This window comes from Acinonyx jubatus, chromosome C1 (genome assembly GCF_027475565.1).
Source record: "Acinonyx jubatus isolate Ajub_Pintada_27869175 chromosome C1, VMU_Ajub_asm_v1.0, whole genome shotgun sequence".
NCBI lineage: Eukaryota > Metazoa > Chordata > Mammalia > Carnivora > Felidae > Acinonyx > Acinonyx jubatus.
In genome coordinates this window covers 93,810,099-93,830,772 of record NC_069381.1, presented here as the reverse complement: position 1 = coordinate 93,830,772, position 20,674 = coordinate 93,810,099, and the positions used below count along the sequence as shown (strand labels likewise).

General features: G+C 37.7%; 1 protein-coding gene across 5 annotated transcripts in view; it reads right to left on the bottom strand.

The window, feature by feature from the left end:
* The window catches only part of RAP1A (RAP1A, member of RAS oncogene family), a 77,745-nt gene that overhangs the window by 2,189 nt on the left and 54,882 nt on the right, over nucleotides 1-20,674 (bottom strand). Inside the window, exons 2-7 of one of the 5 annotated variants that reach the window (XM_053214609.1) lie at nucleotides 18,284-18,315; nucleotides 13,905-13,973; nucleotides 10,965-11,021; nucleotides 8,511-8,651; nucleotides 6,755-6,898; nucleotides 1,874-1,989 (exon numbers count right to left, since the gene is read on the bottom strand). In XM_053214609.1, coding sequence (XP_053070584.1) covers nucleotides 1,903-1,989; nucleotides 6,755-6,898; nucleotides 8,511-8,651; nucleotides 10,965-10,994 — 402 coding nt within the window. In that variant the 5' untranslated portion in view covers nucleotides 10,995-11,021; nucleotides 13,905-13,973; nucleotides 18,284-18,315 and the 3' untranslated portion in view covers nucleotides 1,874-1,902. Of the gene's footprint in view, nucleotides 1-1,873; nucleotides 1,990-6,754; nucleotides 6,899-8,510; nucleotides 8,652-10,964; nucleotides 11,022-13,904; nucleotides 13,974-18,230; nucleotides 18,316-20,674 lie in introns of all 5 variants that reach the window. The other 4 variants (XM_053214607.1, XM_015066152.3, XM_027058354.2 and 1 more) reach the window with 4 other exon arrangements.

Below are 20,674 nucleotides of genomic sequence, written 5' to 3'. Positions count from 1 at the left end.
TAATCACCTTCAGGGAGCTAATGATTTATAGTTATTGAATCAAGATTTCACTAAGAGCCTAAAGCAAACATTCGACCAGAAGCTATCTTTCCCAAATCCAAGTACCGAAGGCAAACCCCTGCTGTTTCCTCCTTTCTGCCCATTTTCCTCTACCTTCATTTAAGAAGGGGATACAATTACTCAGTTGTTTCCCTGAAGAGAATGATTCAACCGAGTCTCTGAGGAAGCACGAGTTAGTTAATCTGGTGCTCTGAAAGAGGTAATCTGCTCAATGGACCCAAGAGACTTACAAAACAGTGTAACCAACTCTCAAGTGGGAACAGCAGACTTTCCTCTAACCTGACAAAATTAGTAATAGGCACATAACCAGCATTAAATTACATCATAAATCCACTTCATGAAAATATTCTTTTATGGTATGGTTTAAAGAGTTCATGAAGACAAAGCAGAAACTGTTCAGGGGATTTAATATAAATAGAGAAAAAAACCCCAAATGGTCCCACAGGGCCTGGTTTCTCAATTGGTAGGCAGCTTCAATGCTGCCACTAATTTCTCTCCAATGGTTTCACTTAATGGAAACTTAAGTGGTACTTACTACTTAGAAGCCTACAGACAAAACATTTCAAAGAAGTCAACCTATACCTATAAAGAAATGACTACCACAACATACTACCACGTATCTAGTGGAACGGCTTGAGTTAAAAGACTGACAATATCAAATTTGGGGAGGATATGGAACTCACAAACTGCTACTAGACGCGTAAACTGGTACAACTACTTTGAAAACCTTTTTAGAAGTATCTACTAAAACTATCAGTTATATGGTATTAGACTGGCCATTTCATTCATATATATATATATATATATATATATATATATATATATATATATACACACACACACACACACATACATACACACACACAAACACACCAAACAGAAATGATGCACATGTGAATAAAGACTCATGCAAAAATGCACAGAATTACCCATATTGGTTCTTGAAAAGAACCTAAATGTCCATTAGTAGCAGAATATATAAATATATTGCTAGTACAGTTACATGATAAAAATGAACTACTGCCATATGCAACAAGGATAATTCCCGAAAACATATTTTTAGTAAAAGTAGACATAATACTGGCTTTTCTAAATGTTAAGTTCAAAGAGACGCAAAACTAACTATGATGTTAGGAATCAGGGTAGGGGTTACATTGGATAGGAATGACTTTTTTTTTTTTAACATTTACTTATTTTTGAGAGACAGAGAGAGAGCACATGAGCGGAGGAGGGGCAGAGAGAGAGAAGGAGACACAGAATCTGAAGCAGGCTCCAGGCTCTGAGCAAGCTGTCAGCACAGAGCCTGATGCGGGGCTCGAACCCACAAACCGTGAGATCATGACTTGAGCCGAAGTCAGATGCTCAACCGACAGAGCCACCCAAGCGCCCCATGGTAGGAATGACCATTATTGATACACACAGGGGTGTTCACTTTGAAATAATTAATCAAATGTGCACTTCAGCAATTTGTTTCAGAATGAACCATGTTCCACTTTAATGTGGCATGAATTTAGGAGTGACCCTGGATGGCATTCTATTCATTCAAACACTATTTTTTGAATTCCCATTCTGTACCTGGCACTGGGGACACAGTGGTGAACAAAACATACATGGTCCTTGCCCTCCGACAGCTTCTTCTCACAGGGAAAAAGACAAATTATCAACAGATGAAGAGATCTACAAACTATAGGTCCCATTTACAAGTTACAGAAACTGGAAATACCCTAACAGGTGGAACAGGAAGTGGTTTGGGTTGGGGAAAGCCCAAAATAAGAGCATGAGAAAGGCATCTGTTCTGCTTTTGGTACCTTACCTGGCTCAGAGCTGCTGCTTACTGTGGGTCTAAAGCAGCAGACATGATTTCTTTTTAGGCTTCTTCTTTTCCACTGGTGTTTTTCTATTTATCTGTCTGACCAGGTCATAAAATATCTAAATAGAAACAAGAAAAAAAGTCTTATTCAACAAACATTTGAGATCTTGCTCACAAAACAATCCTGGTTCTGTTAGATGTTATTTTGCTCTTGGATCTCTGTTTGCTGCTTTGTTTTTAATGGCAGGTTTCTTAGAGGCCCCAGGTGACCTCAGGGTAAAGCAGGACTCACCAATTTACCATAAGGGAAATACATGTACTCTAAGACATTCAATATCAACCTAAGAAAAAAAAATTAGTTGTAAAAAATATGGTAGTGAAGCTAAATTCTTCATGGAATCTTCTATGCTTCAAAACATAATTATTAAGGGAATAGTTAATGCTCAACTTGAATCTTCACATTTACTTTATGTTTAGAAAACTTCAAATTCACCCTAAGTTGCAAGAATAATACCAAGGACTGGTGTATATTCTTTACTCGGATGCACCAATGACATTTTGTCATGTGTACTTTATCATTTCTCTCTAGACATATTCTCTCTTATTTTCTACACCATTTGAGAGCACTCTGCATACAATGGGTTCTTAAATGGGTGAGTATGTACCTCCTAAAAACAAGGATATTCTTATATAGCCATGTAGGTATCATGCTTACTACATTTAAGCACAGATATGTTACTCTGTATCATCTACACTGCAGATCCCAATCTTATCAGTTATCCCAATAATGTCTTTTAGAGTACTTCCTTTTCCTCACCACCGCAAATGGATCCATCATCGGATCACATACTACATGTCATTTTAATCTTTTAAAATCAGTTCTTCAGCCTTCGTCTCTCATGACATTGTTATTTCTGAAAACTGATGGCTAGTAACTTCATAGAATTTCAGTTTGGGTTTGTCTGATGTTTCCTCATGATTAGATTCGTGTTATAGATTTTGGGCTGTAATAGGACAAAAGAGAGAATGTGTTCCTCTCAGGATATCATACGTAAAAAAGCACATGGTTTTCGTTTGCCGCTTTTTGGTGATGTTAATTTTGGCTAAAGTGAAAAATAAAAAAAGTGTGTGACCACAATTTGAAGTGACAAATACATCTTCATTAAAACATTTCTATTAATACATCTTTTGGGTTCATTCTGGATGAAAAATGCAAGGCATCAAAGACAAAAATACAACAGTACTTATTTCACAGAAGCAGACTATTTTAATTCTGATGTATTTCTATGTTTCATAGTGCTAAGTATGCCAAAGTGTTGGAACAATTAAACAAATCAGCTGGATTTGGTTCTTTGCTATGAAATGCAAATACTCACTAATGACCTGGAATAGAAGCAAATACCGCAGAATCCCCTTACTATTACTGATTTGTGATAAATAGTGCTTTGTAGAAGTGTATCAAAAGGTCCTACCTTTTAGGGGCATTATAGGGACAAATGACACAATCTGAATATGCACTGAACATGGGCTGTGTGAATAACAATTTTCTTGATTTTAATAATTGTGTTGTGGTTGTGTAAGAAAATGTGTTTGATCTAAGAGTACAGACACTAACATATTTAGCAGTAAAGAAGTGTGATATATAAACACTGACAAAATGTTAACTGGTGAATCTGGAGGAAGAGTAAACAGAAATTCTTATTGTTCTTACATATTTTCAATAAATTTTAAAATATTTTTTAAATCATTGGTTTCCATTTCTTTAAGATGGTGCTCAAATAAAACAATTTCTATTTACTTTTTAAAATGGTCCTCAGATTAGAAGACTAAATCGTTAAAAAGAGAAAAAAAAAAACAACACTACTCAGTGATTTATCCCAAAGCTGTAAGTAATTTGTTTATATTTTTTTCTTTCTGCTTTATCCTCCCCACTCCCATCTTCTTCAAACCATTTAACTTCTCTATTATCTTATTTCTAAGAAAGTTAAAAACACAGGATATATGGACAAAATGGCAGTTTGTTTCACAACTCTGAAACCCTTTAAAAACCTAATGTGGAAAAGCCACAAACAGGTTCTCTTTTGTTCCCTAGCCTCAATGAAGAAGCTGTAAAATAAAAAATAAGTAAATGGATAAACTAAAATAGTCGAAGAATCAAAACCACACGTTTGTTCATGCCAGCAGTTCTGGGTGTCTGGGACTACACTGACTGATTTTGTAATAATATCCTCAACAACTTTGGCAAACACTGCCCACCTCACAGCCAATGGCTGGTTATGTGATGAAGGCAAGTGCGAACTATAGTTAAGTATTTGGCTAGATATGCTCAGGGTCCTCAGCCTAGGTTCTTCCCCATTTCTCTGAACTACAGAAAAATCTAAAGGGAACACAGAGGAGTTCCTCAAACCCTCTGTCATTCTCAGTTGGGATGTCTTAATGTATTTCAAGATTATTATTCCAGCCTCAGCAAAGAACAATTAATTCTTGATTAAGACTGATGTGATTCTGGTATTGCTATGTCCTAGTTCCAGAACATACCAAAAACGGTGTGGGTAAGAGTTAAAACATACATATATTCTGATGTAGGTACCAGAGAATTAGAGGGCTACTTAGTCAAGCAGTATGTCCCCGTGTGATTTCAAATTTTGAAGTCCAACAGAAATCACTCATATATTTACAAAGCATTAGCTGTCGGAGGATAGCTGTTTCTATCAAAGGATCTCTGTAGCTGGATTATCAGGCTACAAAGAGAGAGACATTAAAAGAAACTCAAACATTATACTCTAGCATGAAATTTGTATGTCCCTCAAAAGAGTTAAGATCCTTAAAATAGCTAATCTATTCCATTTTGTTTTACTGCTTCCATTTTTGTCTAATAAAGCCTCACGTCGAGGGCTGACTGGAACAAGACTGGCCTGAAAAAGGACCTCTGCTGCACTGGAAACTGCACCCAGAGAGAGGTGCAGCAAGCGGCACGGGGGTTCCCACAAACACGGGATGCTTAAAAGGTAAGGAACACCTCCTGTCTGCTGTGCTCACTGGACCCTGGCCCAACCCAGCCCCAGCTGAGCCCTATGAACTTGGTGGGTAGGTACCAGTGAGAGCGGGAACAGGGACAGCAAGGAGCCAGATCTCTAAGACCAATCATCCTGCAGATGGTGACCCTGCTCTACTGTTTCCCTATCCAAGCTCATGCATCAATCCTAATGCTTTTTATCTCCAAGTGCTTTTTTTGAGGAAAGACTGCACTAAAACTTAAAATTTTATGAGCCACATTTTTCAAAATAACATCTGTGAAGCTGTAATTCCACAACAGAGAAAGTTGAAGCTAGAAGCATATCATACTTCCTTTTTGTTTACTTGGCAGTGAAAAAGAAATGACAGGTGAAGATCTCACTAGGACTTGTTCTCCACTAGGAGGTAAATTTTAGGGCAGGAACAGTGTCTGGATGACTACTACCCCAATGCCTAACACACTGCCAGACACAGAGGCACACAATAAATGAAATTTATCAATTCTTATGTGCTTATAAAAATTGGTTTTACCTGTAAGAGCAAGCTTTGACATTCTTGGTTATTTGAAAACAGGATTTGCAGCAAGCTTAATTTTTTTGCCTGTCAGATGTTGAAAGTAACTCAGTCATTTTAAAACTCAGACAACAGTGGGGCGCCTGGGTGGCTCAATCAATTGAGTGTCTTACTTCAGCTCGGGTCATGATCTCCCGGTACGTGAGTTTGGGCCCCGCATAGGGCTCTCTGCTGTCAGCACAGAGCCCGTTTCAGATCCTCTGTCAATGTCCCCCCCGCCCCTCCCCCTGCTTGCACTCTCCCTCTCAAAATAAATAAATATTAAAGAAAAACTCAGACAGTAGTCCACAACTATAATAATATTAAGTCAACGAAAAGTGACCTACAGAAGCAAAGGCCAGAGAGGAATAGCAAACGCACAGGATGCAGATAACCTAATGCACTCTCAACTCTCACCCATGTTGTAAATGAACTGAATTCTGCCTGATTGCCTGTGATGCCACAAATGACCAGCAAACTGGCAAGTGAAGACTTTTGCACTACTGTGGAAGAAAGAAGCCTACTCTGGTTTTTGTTTTTTTAAAAAAGCTTATGTTAAAACTAACAGATGCAAAGACAATCTCTTAAATTTTGGTTGGTTGGTGGGGGCAGGTGGACCTGGGCTGATCTTTTAGGGATCCAGTAGGGTATTGGATTTACACCCAGGCAGGCGGGTGTACTTGCTAAGCATTCCTGTCACAGCTATGTTCTCAAGATAGTAGAAAGCTTGAGTCATGGACAAAAAAAGCCTTGTGCACCTGCTGTATCAGGCCTCAATGACTGGGTGAACTACAGTTCCATATCCATGCTCCCAAAACCTCCTTTTGAGTCAGAAACCAAAGGAAAGCAGGACTCAAAACACCCAACTCTGTGATATCCATGAGGTAATAACTGTATAACATAAGTTGATAAGCTCAATAACTACTTTGATTTTTGTATTTTCCTACTTGACTGTACAACCTCTTCACACACATGTGCATAGGTAACTGTTACAATACAAGGGTAATATGACACTTCTCACCTACCGCCTTCTGGCATATCATTCAGAAGCTTAGTGGGACTTTAAACACATTGTTTAACTTAAACTTTCTCTATGCCGACAAGGTAAACATAAGTGTCCTCATTAGTCATCAAAGTGATGTTATGCAAGTGAAGGAATATGGTTTCTAGCAATTACCTAGAGTTCTGTATACACTGACAGAATCAAGACTGCTTAGAACAAAATTTTTTCTTCAAAAAACTTGGTTTTGGCTGTTAACTTAAAAGAAAGGTAACTAAAAAGGCACTTGTTTGTGCTGCCTAGCAGATGTAGGTTACCTCATTAACGTTGATCTTTGACTTTGCAGAAGATTCTAAAAAGGCACAGTTACACCACTGTCTTGCTAAATTCTGACCCTGTTCTTTGCCAACTACTCGCTCATCTTCCAGGTCACATTTATTGCCAACCAAAATCATTGGAACCTGTGGGAAGGACAAAACATAATATGAGCACTAGCATACTTGTTACTCTTCTAAGTAAGCAACTACCTGTCACCAATTGAAATGGATTAATTAGGATCGTAAGCTTCACCAAGTACTTAAAGAAATAATATGTACTGTACGCGTATTGAGGGAAAGAAGGTAGATGGAGGGAGAAGAGACAGAAAAAATATGGAAGAGATCCTACTATGCTCACTTGCTAAATTATTTTAAGGCTATAATCACAACAGTGTCATGTGGACTACTACTAATAGCTGAATTCCAAGTACAAAAATCTGAAGGGAAAGGCAGCTCCTGCAATACAGAGAAGAATGTCTCCACTGGTCCTAAGCGTGGTTTAAGTGCTTCACCTCACAGGTCCAACGAACACCAGAAGTAGTGGCAAGACAACCCAAGCGACAGGTTCTACTTCTGTATCTGACGTCCAGATTTGAAGACCAGTTTAGGTGAGATGTTAAAAAAGGACAAACAATAAAAATACAGCCACGAAGCAGCTATGCCTTCCCTTCCTCCCCATGCCAGAAATGCTGTCCCAACTGCCAATTAAACGAGTCGCTAACAAACTGTGCAACGTCCTTAGATAAAAGGTGGCCACAGAACAAAGTCATCTGTGAGGTGATGGACACTACACCCAAGAAAGGACTGAAGGCACACGTGGATCTTGTGTCCCAAACAGACAATCATCACAAGTCAGGCGAAACATACTAGACCTACAGCTCCATCTTTTTCAGTTATTACACGGAATAAAGAGGTTCACATTACCCGAGTTCAGTGATTTGCATGTAATTGCCTACGAAAACAGAAGTCTCTTCGATAAATTAGTCATGGCAAAGAAGAGAACTATTCATTAGGTTACGGTTGGTAATGAGTCATATGGTAGAAATCCCTTCCGCCTACAGTATTACCCAAAGTTGAGGTCCTGAGCAGGTGCATATGTTCCCATTAATAATGAGAGAGAACACAGGAAAACAGAAAGAAAGGTACACATGAAATTTTATATCCCAATTTAGACAACTGAAAAGGAACTCTCTGTAGTTCAAAACTGAGGTAAACATGTAAAGTATGTATTTCATCTTTGCAAAAAGGTACAACAGCAATGATGCCATTCATCAAATAAGAATTCTATAACAAAAATAAAATGTACAAAATATAAAAATGCAGCTAATGAAAATCCTCAACATAATTCAAAGGAAAACACTGTAAGTAAAAACTACCAACAGAATTTTAGAAATGGAACATAACACTATGGTTCTCACTAATGTTCTCTGAACACTGTTTCTGACATAACTACCACCTTTCAAAGCTCAACTCGAGTCCCCCACTTCTTCTACCAAGTATTCTGACTCCTCTTCCTTGCCTACTGCATTTATTAACACACAGCACAATGAGCACTTTACCATACATGCCCTCCTTTTCTAACTATCTTAGCATATAATTTGCAAGTAAATTTAGAAAGTTGTAAAAATTTTCTGATCACAGGGACTCTTTTAGGTATGTGGTAGATACCCTCTAAATCCTCTTAACAGAAAAACAGACACTTTTTATTTGGCCACAGAGAAAGAGCAGTATGTCTTATAGAGAGAAATATACTTACATCTTCTGTGTCCTTAACCCGTAAAATCTGTTCCCTCAGGTCCTGTAAGTCATTAAACGTGGACTGAGCTGTGATAGAATATACTAGTGCAAACCCTTGGCCATTCTTCATATACAAATCCCTCATTGCTGTAAATTGCTCCTGTAATAAAAAAAAGTACAATTATAAATATGATTTCTTGATTGAATACTAGAACAATTTATATCAGAATAATCACAAAAGTCAGCTACTGAATTTTTTCCTACACATTATCATGATAGGAAACCTAAGACATATTTTACAGTTTCTAGAAACTGAGGTGAATGTTCTTGTTCTCTACTTACATGACTAGAAACCATGACAATGAACTGAAGAATCAGAAGGGAGATCTTAAACCACTTTAACACGGTTTTTCTGTCATTTAGAAAACTGTATGTAGGTCCCTTTTACATATAGATCCTAATTAAATTATTTTGATGCTACTAAAGATGACCTCCAAGAAGTATTGCTAGAAAAGCGAAGTCCCAAGTACTGAATCCTTAGGGTCTCCAATACTAAGGGGTTGGGAGATGAAGACGAATCAGGAAAGGAGACTCAGGACTAACCAACGAGAGAGGGAGAAAGCCAACCAAGTGTTGCTTCCTGGAAGCCAAACGAATACAATTTGTACAGAGGATAGTGATCAACTGAGTCAGAGGTTGCTGAAAAGTCCAAGGGAGCTGAGGATACATGCAGAGGGCGGATCATGAATAATGACAGTCCACCACAGACTTGAATCGATGTGAAAAGGGGGTTAGGATATGAGGATGATCAAAGATGATGGGGTAAACGTACTGCAGGTTCCAGGGAAGTTGAAGGTATAAAAGGAAGTGAGAAGGAAAAACAAGAGGTGGTGAGTGGAGAGGGATGCTTGAAAATAAGATGAAGGCTGTATCACAGTTATTGGTAATCACATAGTTTAGGGAAGACCATGGGCGTGAATGGCTGAAGCAGCACGGAGATCAAGACACTGATAGACCGGGGCACCTGGGTGGCTCCATCAGTTGAAAAAAAGGAAAGAAAAGACACTGATAGGCCAAGGGAAATGGATCATCTATAATGCCATATAGATTCTATTTGGATACTAAAATCACCAAGAATTCTAACTGAAGCAGCGATGGAGAGAGTGAGCCAAAATCTTCAAGGAGTAAGGAGTAATCCGGGACACGATTAATGAACATCAACTACTTTCCAAGCTTCATGCAAGGCACTGGGGACACAGACAACTAAGATACTGGAGAAAGATATCTCCGGTAAAGAGCTTCTTAATTTGGACAAGAGGAAGAAAAAAGAATCCTCGCACACTTGTGGAGGTGATGAATGGGGTAAGTATTCTTTAACTTTTGGGGTGTCTGGGAACACAGGGGAATGACTGCTGATTTGGAAGCTAAGGAAACTGGGGAGATGGAATTACAAAAGGGGGAGACAGTGAGTCAGCAGATCTAAGAAAAATGTAGTTCTAATGATCCCAAGCTTTCTCCTGGAATCAAGACCCATTTTCCCACAAAAGAATGGAAACATACAGTTTAATTAGTATTACAACTGCTCCAGCCTACTTACATGCTTTTCCTAATGACATGAAACTTTATCATCTACGAAATTGTTTGGAAAATTTGTGCTAAATTTTAAACAACTTATAACATTTAAGAATAACATCCATTTTAAAGCTTAGAACTGCCTAACAGGGAAAGTCTATATATATGTATATGGAGAAAAAAAAAAAATCGCTTAATGTGTGCATTCTTTTGTGGCAGTATAACAGGAAATCATCAGTAATTAATAACAAAATTATACAGGAGATGACAAAGGAAGGCAATGAAAATAAAAGCAAATTCTTGGAGCTCATACTACATAACAGGCATTGTGCCAAGTGATTTATAATCATTATCTCATTTGATCATTATAAGCATGCTATGATATACTAATGTCATTATACAATACTCATTTAAAGAGGAGAAAAATGAGGCTCAAAATAATCCTGAAGACTTTTGTCAGATTTTCTGTCACCAGTCCCTTGGAATGTTAAAATGCTAATAAAAAAGCAAAAACAATTCTGATAAAAAATAGTGACTATGGTGCCAAGAGACAGATTCCTACCTTAGGTAGGAATGAACCCAGAGAAATACCTACCTTAATTACAATTCTGGATTTAAAATATCTTTTGTTAAAAGCAGTAATAGGATAATCTTTACCTCCATATAGGGAGAAGATACCCAACACACACATTTGGGAGGTAAACCTGACATACAATTTGAGAGTGATACGTGGGTATTAAGTACATGTTGGAAGCAGTTGTAAGAAAATCTAAGAAGCCCTACCTTTAGGTAATTTCTTCTTAATCAGAGTAATTACTTTTACTTTACTCAGAGGAACTATTCAGATGACAAAATCTGTTCACTAACTAAAATTTATCAAAAAAAAAGAAAACATCCTTACTGTTCCTGCTGTGTCCAGGATCTCAAGCATACACTGTTGGCAATCTACTTCAACTTGCTGTTGGAGAAGGGAGGAAAAATGAAAAGTATTATCAAATCAAAATGTCAGTCTGTTTTCCTGCCACCTCTTCACTCCAAGTACCTATTAACAACTACAAAGCCTTTCTCCAGGAGTTTGCTATACTGGTTGAGACTTAACTTAGTGGAATAAAGAGCAGGAGGTCTCAAGCATGTTCTATTAATACTACAGAAGCAGGACCGCTAATGCTGAGTTTAGATAGTTTCTGACCACTGTAAACTGAGTAATGATTTTTGTTACTATTAGAAGGCAATGGTTATATTCTCTGGTTAAGAAAAATTACAATAGGTACAGTTCTGACAGAAATAAAAATGTATAAAAATATGTATATTTATATGATCTTTGAAGAAAAAGTATTAAATAGCTCAAAATACAGATAAGATTTTAGAGTAAAGAAAATTCAGCCAACTTACCACGTTCAAGTTGCTAAAGTTATACTAAAATATACCCTAAATTTAATACATTGGAAAATTTTAATTTAAGAGATAAGGGGAGGGGCACCTAAGTGGTCAGTCAGTTAAGACTCTCGATTTTGGCTTAGGTTATGATCTCACAGTTCGTGAGACAGAGCCCCACGTCGGGCCTGCTTGGGATTCTCTCTCCCTCTCTCTGCCCCTCCCCCACTCATGCTCTCTCAAACTAAATAAAACTTAAAAAAAAAAAAAAGAGGTAAGGGGAACACAGAGGTGCTAAAAAGAGTAACACTGAACTCATATAGTCCTCAAGACTTTAAGAAAAAGGTACTTCTTTGGAAAAGCTGTGTGCGTTAGGTGAAATTTTATATACTGAGTTGTATTTCCCCAGTGTTTTATAACCTAAAAGAAGGTTGGACTAAAGACAGCAGGAACTATCAACTGTGCAGAAAATTTTTAATCAAGAAAGGATTAAAAAAAGTGTTAAATCTTCAGAACTCTAGGTACAGATCTGTTTGTAGTTACAACGTTAGACGGCAACTTGTTTGGGGGAAATTTTAGTATTGCAACACTATCTTCTAAACATGAACGTATTAACCTAAGGCCTATTTTAAATGCTTCTGTGTCAGATCAGGGGTTGATGAGAAGCACCGCTTGGTGCTACAAACTCACTGTCCTACCACTAAACGGGACTAATGTGGCATAATCGGCATCATCAGTAAATGGGCATGCTCAATGAATAATGAATGAGGTCTGCAGTTTCTCAAGGTATCTAGAACACAAGTTTATTTCCAACTTGCAGATAATGAAACTGCTCTGCCCAGTATGGCTGGATGAGCTTACTTAATTTAACAAAACTTGTAACACTATTAAAGGTAAATTCTATAACATCTAACAACTCAATCCTTCCCAATTTGTTGAAAGGTATGTTTAATTCCCTGCCTCCCTCCTTAACATACTTGGGAAATAAAGTTATGAAAATTCCCCACAATTCTAGTCTTAGAATGAAATAAAATAGTATTTTTTGTCAAGACTATTTTTTTTTCCTTTTAAATAATCTTTATGTTTTAGAACTTGGGCTTTAGGTGCAAAACAAAACTGAGCAGAAAGTACAGTGTTTCCATATACCCTTCTTCTTGCTCCTCACTGGCCTCTCCTACCATCAGCCTCCCACACCAGAGTGGTACATTTGTTAAAATCAATGGACCTACATACAGACATCATTATCATGCAAAGTCCACAGTTTATGTTATGGTTTTACTCTTGGTGTTGTACATTCTACGGGTTGGGAAAATGTGCAATGACGTGTACCCACCATTACAGTATCATACAGAATCCTGTATCTAATTTTTGCTAAAGATGAAATATCTTTAAAAGTTACTATAAAACTAAACAAAAATAAAAACATTCAGTCACTGGATAATTTCAAGCACAAAAGTGATCTTCATTTTAGTTCACAAAAAAAAAGTTGTCAAAAATATACCTATATTCCTATGCAATTTTGCTACGTTAAAAAAAACCCCGGGGCTCCTGGGTGGGTTCGTTGGTTGAACATCTGTCTCCTGATTTTGGCTCAGGTCATGATTTCACAGATCATGGGATTAAACCCAGCACTGGGCTCTGTGCTGACATCACAGAGCCTGCTTGGAATTCTCTCTCTCTCTCTGCCCCTCCCCTGCCTGCCTGCATGCATTCTCTCTCTCTCAAAAAACCATTTAAACAAAATAATTAAAGGGGCGCCTGGGTGGCTCAGTTGGTTAAGCGTCCGACTTCAGCTCAGGTCACGATCTCGAGGTCCATGAGTTCGAGCCCCGCACTGGGCTCTGGGCTGATGGCTCAGAGCCTGGAGCCTGCTTCCAATTCTGTGTCTCCCTCTCTCTCTGCCCCTCCCCCATTCATGCTCTGTCTCTCTCTGTCTCAAAAATAAATAAACATTAAAAAAAATAAATAAATAATAATTTAAAAAAAAAAAAAACAGGAAAATGTGCACACTAAAGACCACCTTACTCACCAATAATCAAACACGGAGCTTTCTGTAGCTAAGTAGTATTCTATGAGAAATAGTCTGTCTTGGAGAAACTTTTATTTATTTTTAATTTTTTTTAATGTTTATTCATTTTTGAGAGAGGGAGAAAGAGACAGAGAGTGAGCAGGGAAGGGGCAGAGAGAGAGGGGACACAGAATCCAAAGGAGGCTCCAGGCTCTGAGCTGTCAGCACAGTGCCTTACGTGGGGCTCAAACCTACAAACTGCAAGATCATGACCTGAGCCAAAGTCAGACGCTCAACCAACTGAGTCACCCAGGCGTCCCTTGGTGAAATTTTTAAAACCAGATACAGAACATCTGTATCACTTCTCAAAAACTATTTTTAAAAACCAGTTCTGTGGATCAAGTTTTAAAGCCCTAAGGAACTATTTGTAAGCATGCATATACAAGTTTCACATTTTACCTTTCTGTAGGAATCTTCTATCGTTGGGTCATATTTTTCAACAAAAATTCCCTGAACAAACTGAACTGTCTAGAAAAAAAAAGAAGAGAAAAGTTAAGAACTTAAAAGAAAAATCAACTACTCTTGAATGCTACTTAGACCCTTACAAAGTGGCAAAGATTAAATGAAATTATGTGAAAATTCTGGGTAAACATGCAGATGTAAAGTCTCATTATTTTCTAACACCAGGATACATCCACAACCAAGAGGGCACATTGTGAAGGGAGGTGTTCATATCAAAAGCCGTCAGCAAGGCTGCTGCCAACTCATGTTGTGAAACTATATTAAGTTTCAAAATACAATGAAGATACAAATAAGAAGGACATACCTAATTTATGAAAAAATGAAAATTAACCAGTATTTAAGCTAATATTCCTTCGTATTATCTATAGTAACTTTTATCTCATGCCCTTAAAGCAATGAGACAAAAGGGTCTAAATTTTTAAGAACCTTAAAACAGTTTCTCTAATTGTGGGGGAAAGAGAAAAAGAAATTTACAGGCACTGAATTTATTAAATTCAGTCTCATTCAAATTTCACGTTCTCCCCAGAAGTAGTTATTTTTCCCGTTTGCCAGCTGAGATTCAAATATACAATCTTCCTGATTCCAAAGACTTCCTTTTTTCATTGGAAACACTTCCTGCTCATCTTTTTCAGATTTTCTACTTCTCTAAGATTCCTGTAAACACAGACTTATGAAACGAGGTATTTTATCATGTGGTAAATAAAAAGTACAGAAGATGGCTGTGAAATACTGCCTGGACAGATTTAAAACCGGGTCTGGTATATTGTTGCCTAAAAGCAAGGAAGGGTAAGAATATGGCCTGAGGTCACCTACACTTAATTATGCACTAGTGTAGCTTGAGCTAAACAGATGAACCAAAATACAGTAAACTTCAAACTTCTTTCTCCTAAGCTCTTGTTCTTCAAAAGAGACTCAGGACAGAATTACACCACATCTTTTATTATTTTTATCAAGGATTTAATCACCTCATCCTCTTAGTACTACATATAATTCAAATACGGAAAACTTCCTAAATCCTTTATTCTAGAACAGAGGTTCTCAAAATATGGTCTAGAGCAGATGATTAGAAAAAAAGTATCTCATAATACCATGACATACTCTCTCCTTGTCTCATAAATTTACAGTGGAGTTTTCCCACGGGTATGTAACATATGCTATAGCAAGACACTGGATGCAGAAGCAGGTATGAGAACCCAAGTGCTTTCTATAAGCCGTTGTCAGACACTTGCAAAAATGAGAGACAGTCTCACAGGTTTCGTGTCCTTCTTGTTAAAGCAAACCTTCATCATTGCTCTGAATCTCATCCTCTCAGTTCTCAGGGACAGCTCATTCATCCATACTGACTTCTATTCTATTCCTGTAGTTTTTCTACTGAACCCTCCTCTTCCTTCCTTACCTACTGTCCTTTCTGGGTTAAAATAAAAAACGGAGACCAGCCTTGAAAATTCCCTAAGCAGATAATAACCAGTTCGGTCATACAAACAAAGCTTAATTTAGTTTATTTAGCGAAGCTAAATTGACCTAGGGATCATTTCTTGCTTATGCCTCTGGAAATCAAAGGCGAAACTTACACTGTTTCCCAAGGTGGGTATGAGGTAACCACTAACCAATTTTCAGTCATTGAAGAAAATTCTAACACTATAACCAGTCACTGTGAAGAATAAACAGCCACTGCTTTCTCACACAATAAGCTGCTTTACAACAATATACCCTCAGCCTCATTCAGTGTTCTGGTTTGAAGGTGTCTGGTATGGAAACTGTCTTTCTGGTGTGTGCACAATAAACTAATTACTACTTCTATGATTCATTAATTTTACTTCTGTTATTTCTGAACTTTTGACACCTGGGACAATGATTCCCTTCCTCTCCTGTGCTATTATTTTCCTTTCCACATAAACTTATGGCCTCCGGCACACAATTTGCTCTACCATCTCCTACCCTGAAATAAATATTCCCCTGAACTCCATGACCCCTCTAGCTTCACTCCCCCCCACCCCCGACCCCTTTCTCTGTTCCCTCTCATCATCAAACTTTTTCAACTATCTATAATGGTGATTCTATTTCTTCAGCTCTCATGTACTCTTCAACCCACCTCAGGACGCTTACAGCACCATAACCTTACTGAAGTTGATTTCACGAAGCCCAGCTACCTCCATATTCCTATATCGTCTCCTTCCTCTACTTGACTTCTGAGCAGTCAGGTAGAGATCCACTCTTTACATTTAAGTATAACATACACTCTTCTCTGCTAGATCCTTCAATTCTACCTACTCTTTAAAGGTTGAGAGGTACTCAGAGTTCAGTACTGAGCTCTTTCTTTCTCTAGTCTCTCCCTAGACAATCTCATTTATTCCTATGGATTTTTATTTTTGATCATTTTATTTATTTTTGAAAAGGTAATTCATGAACATAGGACGAAATACAAAAGACACAACAGAGTAGGCAGTGGTGACCAACCCTACCTACCTTCCTTTGTTCTCAATTATACAATTCCACTCCGAAGTAACCAGTGTGTCATCTGTAAGCTTATTTTACCTCGCAGGGATAGTCTGTGCATTTTATACTATCTTCCCCCTCACCCGTTTTTTTTTTTTTTTTTATAAACACAAACGGTAGTCTACACTGCTTGCTACCTTATTTACCCCTAAATAATACATCTTGCATATCACTACCTGTCAGTATATACAGACCCGTTGCGTTCTTTTTAATAGCTCTGTATTATTCTACTCAAAACATTAGTATTAAAAGCTTATTTAACCAGCCCATACTGGTAGGCATTTAGGTGGTTTCCAAACTCTTACCACTATAAAGAATGTTACTGTGGACATCCTTGACCATGCTATTTTGTACATATGAACTTATATGTGAAGTCTAAAGAGACTTGTTGAATTGAAAGTTCTACGCATTTAAATTAGATATCCTCATTCACCTCAGAGGTACTAATTTACATTGCTAAGAGTAACATAATTCTCACGAAATTAAATACTGTTGATATATTCATGGCACCCCAAATCCTATCACAAGTCTCTCCTTTAAGCTATTATCTTGAGGACCCAATTTCTTATGTGATGTATTTACTTTAGCATCTCACATATCAAATGTGACATGACTGCTGATTTTCACTCTCAGATCTGCTCATTCTCCAGTGTTTTCCTTCTACTTAAAGGATCCATCCATAAAATTAGTAGCTCAACTGGAACTATGGTAGTCATCCTCAACAGCTCCTTCTCTCCTAGTCCTCACATCAAACCAGCACTAAGTTATTTAATTCTCAAAACATCTACTTTTCTCTTCTTCACTGCCATGGCCCCAATGTAAGCTCCCACAAACATTAATCTGGGGTTTGGCATTAACTCCCAACTGGTCTCCTTGTGTCCACTCGGCCTCTCTTCTAAGTCACTCCACACATAGCAAAGTACTCTCTTTAAAACATATATCCAATTCTGTCAATAACCCCTTCCCTCTCGTCCAAAAAAATAAAACTAACTTTCAATGGTTTCTCACTGTCATTAGGAATAAGTTTCAAGCTCTTACATGGTCTTCAAGTCATGGTCTGGCCCCTGCTTCTCACCTCATTTCCCTCTACTTTCCTTCCAGTTCACTCCTGCCTCAGCAATTATGACCTTAGTTATTCAAATGCTAATTTAAGTTCATTTGTCATGGGGTCTCTCTTAACAGTCTGTACTTTTCTTTCAAAGTATCTCTCACAATTATAATAAGGTAGTTCTTTGTTTAATTGTGTATTTCTTATATCTCCTCCACTATATGATAAGCTCTGAGGGATTGTGACTGTTTTTGTTCACTGTTGTAACCCTGGCATCTGACATCATATAAGCTCAATATTTAGTAAATAAATACAGCATGTATACAAAAAATACCCTTTGTTTCACTTAAGTCTGGCCTGAGGGTTAGGTAGGTAGGACTTATTCCACTGGTATCTGAAATAATTAGTCTCCCCTACTGCAATGTAAGTTCCTTAAAAAATGAGAATGATCTTATTCCTCTTTGAATCCCAATCACTAGTGCTCGGCATATGGTAGGTAGTCAATAAATATTGGGTAAGTGAAAGAATGAGTGAGCCACTAGTTTACAACTACACATCTGTGGTTGCTGAACGAATCCCCGGCCCCTATGAGACAGATACTAGGCATATAAAAAATACTGTCACCTTTTCTCATTAGTGACTAAAAGTTTTAAGGCAAGCAAATATCAATGTTCTTCCTATACTATGCTAATTAAGTTAGAGTTAGGTGGCTAACTTACCAGAGCAGACTTCCCCACGCCTCCTGAACCAAGGACCACTAGCTTGTACTCACGCATGATGTGGTCTGTTTAAATACTGACAATCTGGAAAAAAGAAAAAAACCACAAAGATCAATAAACATGCTAAGAATAGCCTTAGAATGTACAAATGTTACATGAAATAATATGGTATTTTGGATTTTGTTTGCTTTTTCCCTTAAGGTCATCAGGCGGAAGACAGGCTACATAGCAAAACCATGAAGATTCTAACCTAAGTTTGTAATGACTATTACCAGGCATTTTAATTCATTAAAGATCATCTTTGACTAGGCACAAGTCATTCGAGTCTGTTCATGTTACTTCCAAGAGTGATCAGAAAATAAGGTGATTAAAACTAGTAGTTGTCTTATAATTACAATCATGAACCCAATTCTTTACAAAGCTATTGTTTAAATGACGTAACAGGAGCGCCTGGGTGGCGCAGTCGGTTAAGCGTCCGACTTCAGCCAGGTCACGATCTCGCGGTCCGTGAGTTCGAGCCCCGCGTCAGGCTCTGGGCTGATGGCTGGGAGCCTGGAGCCTGTTTCCGATTCTGTGTCTCCCTCTCTCTCTGCCCCTCCCCCGTTCATGCTCTGTCTCTCTCTGTCCCAAAAATAAATAAAAAAAAAAAACACGTTGAAAAAAAAAATTTAAATGACGTAACATACTTTTTTGAAAAGTTCACTCGTGAGCTTTAATGTATATGCTATTTAATTTGCTTAAAATATACAGTAATTCATATACTATTTTGTTCATTATTCTATTACAGCTGAACCATGTAAATGTTACCTTGAAAATACTTAGGATATGAAAGAGTATTGTTGATGAAATTGTTAAAATTTTATAGGTAGGTATTAGCAATATACTCCATAAGACACAAATTGCTAGAAAAAAAAGAAAAGAAATACAAACTTTTTTTTATCTCCAGTTATGCTAAAAGGTAAAAGGGCAGGAAAGAATTTCCAATGGCCATGATGGAGTAAGTATGAATGGACTTTCCATCCCCTTGTCAACAGCTAAAACAACAGACAAAATACATGAAACAACTGTTTTTTGGATGTTTGACAAAAAGCAGTACAGGACTGTGATTTCTAAGAGATGGGACAAGATAAAGTAACACCTACATCTGTCTTGGCTTTCTGCTTGAAGGCACTTTTCAGACTGTGGTACAGGGAGGAAGAACTCAAGCAGAGACCAGAAAGTATATCAAAAAGAGGGAGACAGGTACAAAAAATTCTAGGAATCTGCAAAGGGCTTCACTTGAGTCTCTGGCCAAACACTAATCACAGCACGCAGGATGAAACTCCATGAGGTAAAGGCAAAGAATAAACAGGGATTTAAAAGCTGAACCACAGTGCTAAGAAAGACTGAAGTTCTGATCAGAAAAGTTCTCCCATGGGGTGCCTGGGTGGCTTAGTCAGTTAAGCATCTGACTTCAGCTCAGGTCATGATCTCACTGTCTGTGAGTTCGAGCCCCACGTCGGGCTCTGTGCTGACAGCTCAGAGCCTGGCCCCTGCTTCAGATTCTGTGTCTCCCTCTCTCTCTCTCTCTGCCCCTCCCCTGCTCGTGCTCTCTCAAAAATAAATAAAACTTGAAAAAAAAATTTTTTTTAAAGTTCTCCTTGTTGAAAAACAGGCAATTCACTTGAAATCCCAGATTTGTAGACTTCTTGAGAAGCAAGACAAAAGAAAATGGAGTATCTTCAAAATGCTTAAAGAAAAAATGGTCAACCCAGAATGCTAAATACAATGAATCTATTCTTCCAAAATGAAAGTGAAATAAAGCTTTTTTTTTTTTTCAAATAGATAGACAGGAAGGAAGGAAGGAAAGAAGGATGGAAAGAAAGCAGGATGGGAGGGAGGGAGACAAAGTAAACAAAAGAAGTAAAGAAGGAGGAAAAGGGGAAAATGTTCACCAGTACACACTTATAAAAAGCAAAGGAAGTTCTTCAGGTGGAAGAAAATGATAACAGGTGGAAGACTGGATCTACATAAAGGAATGAAGATTACTAAAGGAATAAAAAGTACCAGAAATGGTGAGAGTAAATCTACAAGACTTTTTCGACCACTTAAAGCAAAACTAATAACAATGTACTACAAGGTTTTGCAACACATGTGGAAGTAAAAAGTATTAACAATAATAGCACAAAAAGGGAAGGGGACTAGAAGTATATTGTTCAAGGTTCTTACAGTATATGTGGAGTAGTATAATACTATTTGAAGATAAACTGTCATATGTTAAAAGATGCATACTCTAAAACCTAGAGCAGCCGGGGTGGGGGGAGGGGGTTCTGATTCATTCAAAACACAGCAGAAAAGAATACAAACAAGCAAAAAGAACAAAGATGAGACAAATATAAAACCTACAGAACAATACAATTAAAAGGCAACTGCATAAATGTAAATCATCTATTCCAATATTCCAA